The sequence below is a fragment of the Euleptes europaea genome, chromosome 2 (assembly GCF_029931775.1).
Source record: "Euleptes europaea isolate rEulEur1 chromosome 2, rEulEur1.hap1, whole genome shotgun sequence".
In the NCBI taxonomy this organism is placed as follows: Eukaryota; Metazoa; Chordata; class Lepidosauria; order Squamata; family Sphaerodactylidae; genus Euleptes; species Euleptes europaea.
In genome coordinates, this window is record NC_079313.1 from 77,429,386 (window position 1) to 77,445,573 (window position 16,188).

Genomic DNA, 16,188 nt, shown 5'->3' on the forward strand with positions numbered 1-16,188 from the left:
ATCTTACATTGTGCTACAGTTATTAACTCGTGTATTTTAAGGGGGTAAAGGACAGCTAAAACAGTTTTTTTAAACTTTACCTTAAACATTTCATTCTAGAAGAGAAAATATATCATAAGAGACTTACAATTTTCCCCACTGGAAAAACTGGGGAAAATTGCAGAGACAGAAAATAAACCTGTTGGTTCTCCTATTGTTTGTGTTTTAATTCTCTCCCCCACACAAACACAGACTGCGTGTTTGTTTTTTCCACCCTCCTTTCACATTTCTACAGTAGGGAGATGTAGAGCTTGGTTTTCTAGGGGCATCTTGAAAACCCAAGACAAAAGAATTAGAGCTAGGTTAAGGGGACAGGACTGGCAATTGTAACTATGCCCTTTGAACATGGGTATAGTAATTGAAACCTGAGTGTTATTGGCAGGAACACTGAAGGAATGAATCATGTCTTTTTTTTTCTTTTTCTTTTTTGCACACCTAAATAAATTCTAAGTTTAAAAATACCAGTCTGTCTAGTGTGAGGCACAAGTCTGAGACACCCTGGCTCCATGTGGAAAGTTAATGCCTGGTCAGTTTGCTGGGTTTAGACTTTGCTTTGCTAATGCAAGACATTAAATGAGCTGTTTGTTTCAACACAGCCTTTTTATAATATGAATTAATTTCACCAGAATAGTACACAATCTAACCAACTAGCAGGCTCTACTTGAACCAGAATAGCGGGAGGTAAAGCAGATAATCTGCTGGGGATTGTTGGCTATGATTATGGGAAATGCAAAGTATGATAGCTCTACCTAGAACCAGAATTGATTTATTTGAAGTGATCAGTGACAGAGGCTGTATGTTGGAAAAGACCAGAATTCAACATGAGGATAGGTCTGATTATTTATGTTGATGGTGGAAACATTTTGTGAGTAGAAGTTAGCCTTGTTTTACAGATGTAGGTAGAAGAGATCTGTAAATGATTTGTCAAGACAATCCTGCAAGAGAGCTTCAGAACTCTGAATTTATCTTTTGAGTTCATTGGGTAGTGTTCAATGGAAATTGTGAAATGTAATGGTGCTAGGAAAATTCTCACCTATGAATATTTTAATCTACCACGTTATAATTGCATGTGTTTTAAGAACGAGCAGTTTTCTAAGATGTCAGTCTTATGGATTTATTGTATTTGGTGGGTTTTGAAATGTGTATTACATATATTTCTTCATATTGGCGTTCTCCAGTATCCCATAGTTTCGGCAATAAATCTTTTTATTTAATATACATTAAAAAGACACTTTACCATGTGCTTAGGCTGAGTACTGAAAATAACTTGTCAGTTCCGCATGCCTGCCATGTGGTTAGATTGAGCCAGTTTTACTCATTTCTATAGAGCTTGGCTTCAGATTTGAAAAGAACTGAAGCCAGCTTCTAGATGTATGGCCAGCACTGTTCCAATGAATGTGTGGCTTTTGTGTGAATTAATTGAATTGTGCCTTTGACATCACAGGTGAGGACTCGGACATCCACTCTTTGCATGAATGTTTTATGATGGATGCTTGGCAGGTGTCACTGTGAAGGCTTTGGCATCACGTTGGGATTGAAAGTCCTGTAAAGAATATGCATTTACCAGATACTATTTTGAAAGATGTTTACTGAGTACTATGTTTTCAGTACAAAATGATGGCTACAATTGTGTAGTTGAGGGAAATATAAGGAACATTCTCTCCCCCCCCCCCAAAACTCACTCTGCCAGATTACCTTCTATGCACAAACATGTACATGTTCAAACTTGTCTGTGTTACATTGCATTACAAAAACAGCCTTGAGCTAGTTTGGAGCCTTGAGGCTTTAAAACAACCTCATAGTTTGGTCCAAGAGTTGACCTAATTTCATGAGTACTTGAAAAGGTTGCATAAGATTAAGTAGAGAATCCTAGATTGTTGTACAGCAGGAGATGGGTAAAATGCATCTTAATGCTGCTTCTCTATATAGGTTCAAAAGCAAGTGTTTGCTTCTGTAAACCACATTTTAATGAAATGAATGCCAACATATACTAGTTCCCTTAACAGATGTTCTCAGTAAGGAGCAAATCACTAATTAAGGCAGATAATATTTACCTAAGTGATCCAAAGGAGTGCACAGTAGAGCTGTGAATACAAGCATTTTCAAAATAGGTGAAATAACACTGGCTAGGTACTTGGTCCTGGGAATAACTTCCCCTCTGAAATAGCTGATAGGCAGAGTTTTAGTATTTCTGCAAAACATGTGCTTCACACATGCCATTTCAGCTGTTGGATCACAAAGAGCTTCAAATACTGGTCTTGTTTGTGCATGAATTCCCCTTCCAGTTGGAGATAACATATGTGGAAGTCCTCTTCCATGTCAGTAGTGCCCTTAGCTGGATTGTAATGCAGAGCTCTAGCATGCTCTGAAATTAAATTTTTAAAATACATGAGACAACAGAATGAAGTTTTTAATTCAATAAAACACTTTGAAAGGTAGACAGTTGGTAGTAGGAGCCAACTTAGAGAAGGACACACTTAAAAAAATATTGTGTGTGTTCTGAAGCTGGTAACTTGACTAAAGATCAGGGGTGGGGAACCTTTTTCCTGCCAAGGGCTATTTACATATTTATAGCATCATTCGGGGGTCATACCAGGTGTAGATCTCCCAGGGAGGGGAGAGGCTAGGGTTACCAGGTATCCAGCCACCACCTGGAGCTTGGCAACCCTAGGAGAGGCTATGCAAAAAAGGAAGGGAGAGAGGGGGAGGGAGGGAAGGGGAGGGATAGAAAGAAAGCGAGAGAAGCCTTCCCGGCTCTCCCACACACACGCACGCACGCACCCGGCCACACACACGGGCGCAGGCCAGCGAGGCCCTGGCGGCACGAGTCTCGGCTGCCCCCTTAGTGTTAGGCCGTGGCTTAGGGGTGCGGCCGGGGGGGGGTCAAGCAGGGGGAGGGCTGTACAGGGGCCCACTGAGTTGGCGGCTTGGCCAGCATGTAGGCTGGCAAGGCCCTGGTGGCACGAGTCTCGGCTGCCCCAGCAGCGTTAGTCTGCGGCGCGGGGGTGCTCCCAGGGGATCGCCCCGCCACACAGACACAGGCAAACTGGGAGGGGGAGGAAGGTTCAGGGCTGGCATGTGCCATCTCCCCCCCCCCCACAAATACAGTCCAGGTTTCATTATCCATGGCTTCAAACCCCTGTAACATGTAGTTTGTTCTGAACTTTATTCCTACAATTTTTCCTAACCCCTTGCAATCCAGCTGCCTCCCTCTGCACTTTGCTGAAACTGCCCTTGCTAAAATAACTGATAGCCTTCATTGCCAAATATAAAGGTCTGTATTCCACCCCCACCCTCCCAATTTGCTTACACCTGCTGCCTTTGATAGAGTTTGACTATTCTGTACCAGTGTAGGTATGTTTTTTGGAGAGATCAGCTGCAGAGAAGACATACCATTCTTGTAGTGCACCAGAGTTACTGCCCCCCCCCCACAAATGTAGCCCATTTGCCCCAATATGTGAATTATTTGTTTGTGACCCAAAACTAGAAAGATCAAATTTTGTAAAGCATCCCTTACTGGCTCCACTGGCCTGGAGGGACTTGCATGGGGGCTTAGTGGTAAAATATCTGCCTTACATGTTGAAGGTCCCAGGTAGCATTGATTCAGGTGTTATGAAAGGCCTCTACCTGAGACCCTGGAGAGCCATTGCCAGTCTGATTAGACAATTCTGACCTCGATGAACCAAGAATCTGAATCATTGTAAGGCAGCTTCATCTGTACATGTGGGTCATATATTTTCTCTCCATACCCTACAGTTATGCTTTTATATTTACAGTTTGTCATTCTAATGATTTGTGAAAGGGAACTAGTTCAACTATGTATCCTTTGTTCTTTTCCCCCCCAGTATTCAGTCAGAGAGAAGAAAAGCAAGTTGAGCGCCTAAGATGTGAGAGATCCACTCCTTTCTAAAGGACCATTGTTTGCAAGATGGATCGAAGTAAACGAAATTCGATAGCAGGATTCCCTCCACGCTTGGAGCGTGTTGAAGATTTTGATGGGGGTGGTGGAGGTGATGGGACTGTTTCCCAGATGGGCAGAGTTTGGACCTCTTCATACAGGGCCTTGATAAGTGCCTTTTCAAGACTTACTCGACTTGATGACTTTTCCTGTGAGAAAATCGGATCCGGGTTCTTCTCTGAAGTGTTCAAGGTGAGTGAGGAACTTTAACGATTCTCCCTTTTTGCCATTTTTCCTATAGTAATTAGAAGGTATGATGTGTGTTTCTCCTGTTAGCTACACAAAGCTTTTGCCTGTGCTTTGCCTGGGACTGTTGATTGATGGGGGGTTTAAATGCCTTAAACATTCATCCCATTTACTCATAATAGCTACTTAGGAAATTTAAGGCGCAACGGAATGAAACAATTGAGTTTGCATTCAAACTGTTATATTTCATTTTATTTCATATCAGTTAAATAATATGTTTTAATGTGCATGTGTCTGCCAGGGAACTTATGGGTTGGATCCTAGACTCTGGCTCATGGGAGGAATTTTTTCTGCTTTTCCTTTGCACTAAAAATGCAGCTGAGGGTTGGGAGCTGTTTCAGAATATTATATAGCTTTACACAATGGGCTGCATCAAAAAACCACACTTGGCCTCTACTTCACTCTTGGATGAGTGTGGCATACTTCATTCATGGAACAAAAGTTCATGCAAAACCGAGAAGGGGTGACTTTGACTGATTTCATTTTCTTGATGCAACCTCCTGTGCCCTCATGTTACTTGGCATATTGTTCTGAAGAGTCCCTAACTTTTATCACAGGCATTTTGGCAATCATTGGGTGCTTCTGGGGGAAGTGGAAGGTGGTAAATATTCTGTTAACTTATTTTGTTAGCAGATGCTTGGATCCAACACTGTATCCTTAGCAGTCAGGTTTGTGGAATCATGAACATTTACTAAAATGTATTTTGAAATGTTTAGCCTGCCTTTATTAAACTTAAAGCCATGACCTGGATGGCCCAGGCTAGCCAGATCTCGTCAGATCTCAGAAGCTAATCAGGGTCAGCCTCACTTCCATTTTATCCTTACACCAACCCTGTGAGGTAGGTTAAGCTGAGTGTGTGTGATTGGTCCAAGGTCACTCAGCAAGTCTTCACAGCAGGGTAGGGATTTGTGCCTGAGGATCCTGGTGTCAACAAAAACCATGTCTACTGACCCCATGTTATAGACAGAACATAAGCTGGGGGGTCAGAGAAGATGGGACTTCTTAGGGAAATTCGCTATTAGCTCATCTTGCAACCTGCCCATTTAGATGATAGCATTACTTTCTTAGGCACTTTTTAGTATCTGTTTGATCAGGCAGAATTCTTTTGAGGTATGGCTCTTGCAAAGTTTTAAATTTCAGTTGAAATTTCAGGGGGAGAGCAATCCTAATTCAGGGCTTTCTGGGATATCTAAGCAAGAGATCACTCTTATTTAGCTAAATAATTTGAGAAAATAAGCAGCACTTGGATCACAACACTTTTTAGAAATGTGTGCAAAGATAAAAGAAAGGAGAGGAGAACGATGTAAGTAACTCTGGGTCCCCATTGGGGAGAAGAGAGGGGTATAAATGAAGTAAATAAAAATGAAATCTGTCTTTAGCATGAGGTGGCACAAGATATTCAGCCATATCTCTCTGTCTAACTGGCAAACCAGAATATGCCCAGTGGTCTTCTACACCCATCAGATGAGGGGGGAGTACCATGTTCACAAAGCTTACTATTAATGAAGGCTGGGGAGTTTCAGGTTTACTGTAGAACAGTCTCAGAAACTCTGATCATAACTTCCTGCACACATCCCACATTTTAATATGTGAATATACTGCTTTAGCTGCCTTCCTTCGTTCCAGCCCTTGTTTAAACTGCTATGGTGAACTGGCTCCTCTTAAAGTTAGACCTTTGTCTTAAGTTTGTATACTATTTTAAGTGTCAACCATGGATACTTATAATGCTTGGCTTCCTTGTAGTCCAAACGGGAAGGATGTTAGACCTTAAACATATTTTAGCTATGTATAGAATTTGTATTGTCTGAGTGAGATTCTAAATTGTTCTCGTGGTCGTGTCCCTGTCTCCTCCTGTTGACGCTGGTCTGGTCAATCAGATGTATGTCGGAAATTCTGTACTCAAAGCTTAATTTCCAGGTGTACTGGGGCTCAGTTCGGATTTCCATGGACCTGCTCTGCACAGTGGTTTAAGACGGTCGTTGCTTGGAAGATCTTTGGGTTTCCGACGTTGCTTGTTCTGAAAGGGAACACTGCAAGTGGTTCACTTTCAGCAACATCTGTGCCTTTCCTTTTTCCCCTTGGTTCTATGCAAGTGTTTTGATGCTGATGACACTTGTGGCTTTCCCCATCTGTATGAACTATTATTCTTCTGTGGGGGAGGGGAAGATTGAATTAACACAGAAATTAAGACAGCTAAAGGTAAGGATGAAACTGGAATGAATGAAAAGGAGGGATGAAACAGCTGCTGCTTCTCCATTGGGGCATGGCATAAGAAAATAAGACCAAGCCTGTAGCCCATTGAAGGGGTACCCATTTTATGCAGACATGCTTGTATTCCTGTATGAATAAAGTGATGCATTAGGCAAAAATGTTTGTTTTCTATTACTAATGTACATCTAAAATAAAAATCTTTCACCATGATCAGTCTTTCATAGGTGACAAGATTGGATGACCAGAAAGTAAAAAATTAAATGTTAAGGATTTGTGTACTATTTATGTATTGCTATATGTTTTTCAAAGCTTAGAAACCTGGCAGAGGGTTATCTGTATATTCCAGCATTGTCAGTGCTTGTGAAACGTGTTTTCCAATGTTGGCCTTTCTGTTTATCATCTCCACACAACACTGACACTGTGGCATGTTAACATGTTTGTTTTTCTTAACAAAAATCAGCAGCAGAGCAGAAAATATGTAGGAATGTGTAGATGGGCTAGATTTTGCCCATATTGTTAATGTTTAAATGATAAAGTAGTTGTCGTACTTTGATAACCCTGCTATCAACAGTAAAGGTGGGGGGGGAGAATAAAATAATCAGTTTCTGTGTTCTGAAATTGGAAAGTTCAGTACTGATCCTGAGGTTCTCATCATTCGTAAAAGACTAAAGGTGTCAACAAAAATAGTGAATAGCTTTGCTGATCCATTAGGGGGGAAATACAGTAGCATTTAAATTTAAATTGATGTACAAAAAATGTAAAAATACATTGAGTGACAAGGTTTTGCAGACCCAAAAAGGTAATGCAGTTCTCTTACAAAAGGATTTCAAAGGGAGATTAGAAAGAGACTGCTGAATACAACTAATAATGAAGATCAAGACAATGCGTTCTCCTGGCTTTGGTGTCTCATTACCAATGCTAATTTCTCCACACCTATTGCCCCCTGCATATCACACCTAATCCAGTAACACCTGCTAATGTCATTTATCTACAATTGACATTTACATGCTATTGCCATTGATTGTCTGAATTCACTGTTCTCTACTTAAGGATAGATGGACTCACATTCTAGCTGTATCTGAAGAAGTGAGCTGTGACTCATGAAAGTTCATACCCTACCAGAAATGTTGTTAGTCTTTAAGGTGCTACTGGACTCTTGCTCTTTTCTACTTCTATCTGGGTACAGCATCTTCTTGGACAGTCATTTGATTACTCCTAATTTCTACCTAAATAGGATACAGATGCTTAGAACTGCACCATCTTTTAATAATGCTGAATTCACAGTTTTAAAATAAAACATTTTGCTGTAAATTGGAGGTTAAGAGTGGCGGACTGTAATCTGGAGAACTGGGTTCAATTCCCTACTCCACATGAAGCCTGCTTGGTGACCTTGGGCCAGTCACAGTTCTCTCAGAACTCTCTCAGCTCCCGCAGAGGCAGGCAATGGCAAAACCACCTCTGAACATCCCTTGCCTTAAAAACCCTATGGGGTCGTCATAAATCAGCTGTGACTTGATGGCACACACATACACATAAATGAAATACCATTGCAAATACATTACTTAAGGAAACAATGCTAATCTTAATAACAAGAGGAAAATACAAATAGTTTCTTACTCTGAAGTTTTAAGAAAATACCTTAGTGAAAGAATAGAGAAGACAGTGGTAAACTCAGAGTTGAAATTATCCCAGGGTGTGATTGTGGGCTTCATTGAGAATGCATTGATCCTCAACATTCTACTTCTATTCTTGAATGCAGAGTCGGTAGCCCTGTATTCAGGAGTCTTAGTAGTGTTGTGCAAGCTTAGCTGCTGATGGGGGGAGGCAGTTTTTTTTTTACTTATATTGGTAGATGGAATGTGAGGTTTACTGGTGTAAACTTTTTGCAGATGGTTTTGTGCTTATGTGAATTTGTCCATGTGTGCTACAAAGTACCCTCTCCTGTATGATATAGTTTATAGTGGGGTAGGGCATTTCCCCCTGAGCACTACCCACCGTTTTGGCCAATGTGTACGCGGGAAATGGAAGCTTTCTTCTGTTTCCTTTAAGCACTGCGTTTAGATATCTAAATCTATCTGAACAAAGGCTGTTACCACACTAGGTATTCCCAGCGATGTATCAAGAGTTTGGAAATGTTATAAAAAACATCGCTTTAAAAGGGTTTTTGGATGCCACGGTTAAAAAATGGTTGGAAGACGTCTTCACAGCTAAAGGGGCCAAACAAAGTGCGAACAGTATTTTTTATAACTGTATTCCCACCGATGTATTAAGAGTTTGAAACTGTTATAAAAAAATACTGTTCGCACTTTGTTTGGCCCCTTTAGCTGTGAAGACGTCTTCCAACCATTTTTTAACCGTGGCATCCAAAAACCCTCTTAAAGCGATGTTTTTTATAACATTTCCAAACTCTTGATACAGCGCTGGGAATACATAGAAAGTGCAAACAGTATTTTTTATAACATTTCCAAACCCTTAATACATTCGCTGGGAATACCTAGTGCGGTAACAGCCTTAGTTATTTTCCATTTTATGTCTGCTGTATTTGCTTCTGTGTTATGTACAATTTCTGTGCTCATCTCTGTTCACTGATTTTTGTAAGTGTGTGTTTGATAATGTAAAAATTGAGTAAGTACTTAATTGTGGCTTCACACAACAGAGGTAGCTGTGTGGTAACCAGGATAGATTTTTAAAAAAGACAGTGATCTTAGTATTCTCCCCAAGGGACTTGCTCCATAATTACATGTTTGCACTGTGCATTATCAATTACAATTATATGCACTATTCTTCCAGCCCACAAAATCTACTGGAAACCTATGTGCTTGAAAATGAAATGAAGTAAAGTAGTTGGTTCTTGTAGGTTATCCGGGCTGTGTGACCGTGGCCTTGGTATTTTCTTTCCTAACGTTTCGCCAGCAGCTGTGGCAGGCATCTTCAGAGGAGTAACACTGAAGGACACAGTGTTACTCCTCTGAAGATGCCTGCCACAGCTGCTGGCGAAACGTCAGGAAAGAAAATACCAAGGCCACGGTCACACAGCCCGGATAACCTACAAGAACCAATGAACTCAGACCGTGAAAGCCTTCGACAATATTTTGAAGTAAAGTAGGTTTCAAGCAGAAATTTCTTACATAGTGAAAATGCAGACAATATTATTGGCTTTCCTAGTGTGTGATGTATCCATTGGGTCCTTTGCACAAAGTGGGTAGTGACAAAAATATAGCAATTTTTACACCAAATTGTCTTAATTCATTCTCATGTAATTTTGATAAATGTGAATACTTGAGACAAGGAAAATTAGTCTTAAAATGCTTCCCCCCCCCAACATGTTCATTAGTTTATTTAACAGTATATACATAAGTACATGTATCCACTTAGTCTGAACTGCTGGAAAATTTTGCATATTGATGTTCCATCTATGTTTTGAAGATGACTACTCTGGAATTTGTAAAGTGCCTTTAGGCTGGGGGATGAGATCTTCCCAAGCTATTCAAGAAGAGGTGTAGTGTTTGCTCCTGGTTTTAAAAAAATATCCATGCTGTAGTTTTTAATAGGCAGTCAATGAAATTTCATTGAGAACTTCCTTCTGCTGTGACTCCACCTTGTATGGTGGTTTCTCTGGAATTGGTCCTCAGAGTACTAGGCCTACACAATCAAGTAGTTAGCTTTATTTACTTATTGAATTAACATTAACTTAAGGTTGCAAATTAGGTGAACTGTCACTTCCAGATCACCTGTGTACCTTGTATAAGCAAGCACTCCCAAATATCTGGCATCTTGTAAAATAATTCATTTTACAAATATATCTAAGTGTCATGCATGACACTTAGAAATAGGGGTTTGTCAATGAAAGTTGCTTATATGTCAAAATGAAATCTTGCATCGCCTGTATGTTTCCTATGGATTTTGCCAGCAGTGAAACAGTTTCTTCTCTGAAGTATCCACTTGGAGAACCCTGGGAGCTCATAATGTTGCTTATCCTATCCTGCTCAGTCTCTTTTTAATTTTTCCCACTTGAAGTTTCTCAGCTGCATTATTTAGTGTTCTGGTTATTGAAAAAGTCAGTTTTCACAATGGAGGGATGTGAGCAGTGGGGTCCCTCAGGGATTTGTGTTGGGACTGATGCTTTTCAACCTGTTCATCAATGACCTGGAGCTGGGGTTGAACAGCAAGGTGGCCAAGTTTGCAGATGACACCAAATTATTTAGGGTGGTTAAAATGGATTGTGAAGATCTCCAAAAGGATCTCTCCAAACTGGAGGAACGGGCATTAAAATGGCAAATGAGATTCAGTGTGAACAAGAGTAAAGTGATGCATATTGGGTCAAAAAGTCCAAACTTCACATATACACTGGTGGGATCTGTGCTGGCAGGAACAGACCAAGAAACTGATCTTGAGGTGGTAGTGGATAGCTCTATGAAGATGTCAACCCAGTATGCAGCTGCTGTGAAAAAAGGCAAATTCCATGCTGGCAATAATAAGACCAGGAACAGAGAATAAAACTGCTGCTATCAAACTGCCCTTATACAAATCTATGGTATACTTGGAATACTGTGTACAGTTCTGGCCACCACACCTAGAAAAGGATATTGCAGAGCTTGAGAGTGTGCAGAAAAAGCAACTAAAATGATCGGGGTTAGACCAACTGCCCTATGAGGAGCAATTAAAACACTTAGGCTGTTTAGCTTAGAAAAAAGGCAGGTAAGGGGAGACATGATAGAGGTTATAAAAGTATGCATGGTGTGGAGAGAGTGGACAAGGAGAAGCTTTTCTCCCTCTCTGATAGTACTAGAACACAAGGTCATCTGCTGAAACTGAAGGGTGAGAGTTTCAAAACAGACAAAAGGAAGTATTTCTTCACACAACACATAATTAAATTGTGGAACTCCCTGCCCCAGGATGTGGTGATGGCTGCCAACTTGGAAGGCTTTAAGAGGGGAGTGGACATGTTCATGGAAGATAGGGCTGTCCATGTCTGCTAGTCAAAATGAAGACTAGTCATCATGATGCATGCCTATTATATTAGGTGCTATGAAACAGGCAAGATAATGCTGCTGCAGTCGTCTTGTTTGTGGGCTTCCTAGAGGCACCTGGTTGCCCAGGTGTGAACAGAATCTTGATGAGCCTTGGACTGATCCAGCATGGCTGTTCTTATGTTCTCATATTTTTAGGTTCATTCCAAGTGACCAATAGCATGTTCTATTTGAATTTATAGCTAAATGATAAAGTAAACTTAATTTTGACATATAAGCAACTAATATGGAACAGCGTACTACTAATGAGTAGGGAACAGGGAGATGATTGAAGTCATTCTTTGTGATTGAAAGCTGTTATTGGTGCTTCCAGCTTCTATAAGAGAAGATTGTGGTTTTTAAAAGATCTTTATAATCAGGAGAACAGTCAAAGAGGTAGTTTAATGCTAAAGGAACAGTAGAGAGAGATCACTTCACTATATCAAGCTGTTTTGTACATGGTTGTGTCTAAATATAAGCTTTTTAACAGCTTGGTTGTACTGATTTTACGTGCTTTGAGACTTTGGTGAGCAAGTCAACTGAGTATCAGAGGATATGCAAGCAGGTACCATGGACAGGAGTTTCTTTCTGATCTCTTCACTTTTATGTGTGAAATGTTTAGATCAAGATGTGAAGGACTTTCCTTCCAGATTTTTTTAAACCTAAGCAGTCCTGTTATTTCTGTCATATTAATACGACAATTACTTGTACATGCCTGGGAGGAAAATTGGTGGTGGAGGAAAGTGCCATCAAGTAGCAGCTGACTTACTGTGACCCTCTAGGGTTTTCAAGGCAAGAGACTAACAGAGGTGGTTTGCCATTGCCTGCCTCTGTATAGCAATGTTGTACTTCCTTCGTGGTCTTCCATCCAAATACTAACCAGGGCCGTCCTTGTTTAACTTCCAAGATCTGATGAGATCGGTCTAGCCTGGCCATGCAGCTGAGAGCGGGAGGAAAATTGGACACCAACTAAGCTGCAAGTAGTTGGCTTCTAGTTCAAAACACACTTTTGTCCCTCCGCTTAGAAAAATTTACTGTAATACAACTTGAACACCTGACCTGAAGAACAATTCTCTTGTATCACATTTAATTGCTTGCAGTTTCAAAATGGTCTGGATCTTAGAATGTTTTTTGCATGGAAGTATTTCGATGTGACTTTAATTGTGTGGCATGTCATAGTGGATAGAGTTTCAGGTTAGGATCCTGGGGAACCTGAGTTTGAATCACCACTTCTGTCAGGAAAGCTTCCTGGGTGACGGTGGGTCCATCACACATTCGCAGCCTGACCTACCACACAAGGTTGTAGTTGTGAGAATGGAGGAAGGGAGAACAATGTTCTTAACTGCTTTGAGTGCCAACTAGAGAGACAAGAGAGATATAAATAAATGCAAAATGTATACAAATGTATTAGACTGTTACAAACGCATTTTTCTCTGTGCTCCAACACGGCTTTTAGTTTTAGTTTTTTTAAGTACTATTATAGCTGTGCGAGAATGGCAGTTAAAAGATTTTGCTAATTTTTAAGCATACACGTTGACCATAGTCAGTAGATGTCTGCAAGAAACAGAAATAATAAAACCACCATACAGCAGGAAGTGGATGTGTTATTTAATGGATTTTTTAGTTTTTGACAAAACCTTTACCAGATGTATGATCTGGCAGGCTATAGTTTGTTCATCACTATTTCTTGCTTGTATGCACATTTATATTTATCTGACCTAAGCTAGATATTCAACTAGTAAGAGTAAACATAGTAAATCTTGCTTCCACAAAGGTTAGAGATGACCTTTGGATCTCTTCTACCTTTCTATTTCATAACGTATTTTATCATTTCATAATTTAATTACTAACAGCAATAATCATAAATGTGTTATTGTTTATACAGTTAGAAACTCAAAGGTCATAGATAAAATGTAAATGTTTTCTGTTCAAGAGGCCAATATGATCCCCTGGTTCTGATGGTGGTAAGGTGGAAAAGAATTCTAGGCCCATCTTATATACAGCCATTTTATATACAGCTTCAATGGTATCCCTTTGTCTGTTTCCAGTAGATGGCTACGTCTCTATGGGTTGGATCCAGCCAGCTTTTCTACCAATGAGAAAGGACAGAGTCCCATTAGACCAGCAAAAAGACTGTGCTGTGGATCATGGGACCTGCATGAAGAAAAGCCACGTGTGTTGGGGACTGTAATAAAGAGGAAGTGGACAAGATTTAGCAAAAAAGCTGGCTGTATTCCCCCCCCCAAACTAGAACGCTGTTACAAGAATTCTAAAGAGAAAAGTTTATGCGTGAATTCATTTGGCCTCATACAATAGCAAAATAAGTTCCTTTAGTTACCAAAACAAACAAGTACAAAGTTGTCGGCTGGAGAAGTCTTGGTAGAGCACATTCAGTTTTTCCTCCTTCAGATTTTGTTTGGCAGTGTTATGACCTGTTGAAACAATACAGAAACATGAATGGGCTGTTTTTAAAGTGTTTTAAAAATGTGATGTGTTGCGTTTCCGTTCCTGTGCAGATTTTCAAATATGCATTTCATTGGTTTTCACTAGTTTAAAGAAATTATGCATTGCTGGTTATGGAAAAGGTAGGGTAAGGTTGTAGTTATTCTAAACCTTGCAGTCCTCTTTGAGAAGATTTGACAGTGGGGCAAAAGAAACATGTGCATGCAATGGGAAATGATACTTGGGTTTTGCTGCCAAAGTAGGTATTATAGTGCTAACAAAGGAAATTCTAACATAAATAAACTGCATAAGCCTGCTTAAAAACAGATTGTCTGGGGTGTGCTTTCAGGTACTCTGGGAGACCATGGCAAAAATGTAGAGAAAAATACTGAAGGGAAAAAAAAGCATTCCTAGGTATCGGGCAGGTTTTGCTAAATAATACATACTTTGACTGGTACTGGAAATAGTATTTCAGGACTATTGTGTTCTCTATAATGAACCAGTTAGCAGCTCTGTTTTGGACTAACTGAGGTTTCTGGGCAACCTTCATAGACAGCCTCTGTCTGTCTGTCTGTAAAGTGCCGTCAAGTCACAGCCGACTTATGGCGACCCCTTTTGCGGGTTTTCATGGCAAGAGTCTTAACAGAGGTGGTTTGCCAGTGCCTTCCTCTGCACAGCAACCCTGGCCTTCCTTGGTGGTCTCCCATCCAAATACTAACCAGGGCTGGCCCTGCTTAGCTTCTGAGATCTGACGAGATCAGGCTAGCCTGGGCCATCCAGGTCAGGGCTAGACAGCCTCATGTTATAGTAATCTAATCTGCATTGATATCTGGGGCCAAATTTCTCTCTCCAAGGTAGGCCACTAAATTTGGTAAAAGGCCACAGAAAGTATAGTGTCCTTCATCTGCTTCATCAAGCTATGAATCTTTTATTTAAGTGGAAGTGCAGCACATCAAGGAAATACTGGCTCCTTAACCTCTGATTGGCTGTGTCATTAACCAACAGCAGCTCAATCTTGTCTAGACTGAGCTTCAGTTTGTTGGCTCTCATCTAGCCCATTATTGCCTCCATGTACTCCATTCAGGATGTTCACTTGCTTAGGTTTGTTGTTAGGGGGGAAATAGAGCTAGGTGTCATCAGTGTATTGGTGATATTTCACTTCAAATTCCTGAATGATCTTTCCCAATGATACCATGTGGATTGATTGATTGATTTATGTTATTTATAGTCTGCCTTTCTCATGTCAAACAACTTGAACGACGGGACTGAACTCAGCAGAATACCATAGTAAAGATGCTATGGGACTAAGCAACAGCTCTCAGCACCACCTCCTGGAACCAGGTGGTCAAGTAGGAACCGAACATTGGGAGTGTTGTATCCCTGACTACTAACTCCAGAAGGATACCATGGTTGATAACCATAAAAACTGCTAAGAGATACAGGCAAAACAGCGAGTTAACATACCCCTGTTTCTCCCAGTGAAAGTCCTCAGTAAAAGCAATTATAACCATATCAGTCCCTGAACCACATTATATGGAGACCACATGCTCGAGCACCTGTTACAAAAGGAGATTTTTGCTGCTGGACAGTAGTTAGTCATTTGGTTCAGGGACAGCTTCTTTACAAGGGATTTCACAACCACTTCCTTCAAGGTAGACAGCACTACCCCTTCCTTTAGAGGGGACTTAACTAGGTAGTTCTTCCTTACTGGAGGGAACAATACCAGATTTATTTACCTCATTTGTACCCTGTCTTTCTTCCTAATGGGAACCTATAGTGGCTTACATTGTGTTCTCCTCCATTTTATTCATACAACAACCTTGTGAGGTGGGTTAGGTTTAATGAGTGTGACTGACCCAAGGTCACCCAACAACCTTCCATAGTGGATTTGAACCTGGGTCTCCCCGAGCCTCATCCAACACTAACCAGTATATCACACTGGCTCTCAAAGAAGGGCAAATGTTGAGCAAAGATGTGGTAGGCTGCACCCTTCCAAACAGCATCTCTCTATGTAACTATTTCCAGGTCGGCCTCCTATAAAAAGGTATTCCTAGCCGTTGATGTTACCTGGGATTCATGCAAGGTGCATGGCAGTAATCAGTGCAGTGTCTACTGCATGATTCTTCTTGGAAACTCCATAACCTAGAAGACTGTTACAGTGGCTGAGCTATTTGTTGTGGCACTGGTTTGGAACGTGCAGTATGCACAGGCAGTTTCCAGAATTCACTCCTGAAACTAAGTCCTGCAGACCTGCCTTTAGGTATATCAGACCACTTACAAAAT

The 16,188-nt window shown here is 40.7% G+C and overlaps 1 protein-coding gene across 2 annotated transcripts in view; it reads left to right on the forward strand.

Moving 5' to 3' along the window:
• Positions 1 to 3,892: 3,892 nt before the first annotated feature.
• Positions 3,893 to 16,188, forward strand: part of TESK2 (testis associated actin remodelling kinase 2) — a 64,528-nt gene continuing 52,232 nt past the window's right edge. The window contains exon 1 of one of the 2 annotated variants that reach the window (XM_056845216.1): positions 3,893 to 4,189. In XM_056845216.1, coding sequence (XP_056701194.1) covers positions 3,968 to 4,189 — 222 coding nt within the window. In that variant the 5' untranslated portion in view covers positions 3,893 to 3,967. The remainder of the gene's footprint in view (positions 4,190 to 16,188) is intronic. The other variant, XM_056845217.1, reaches the window with a different exon arrangement.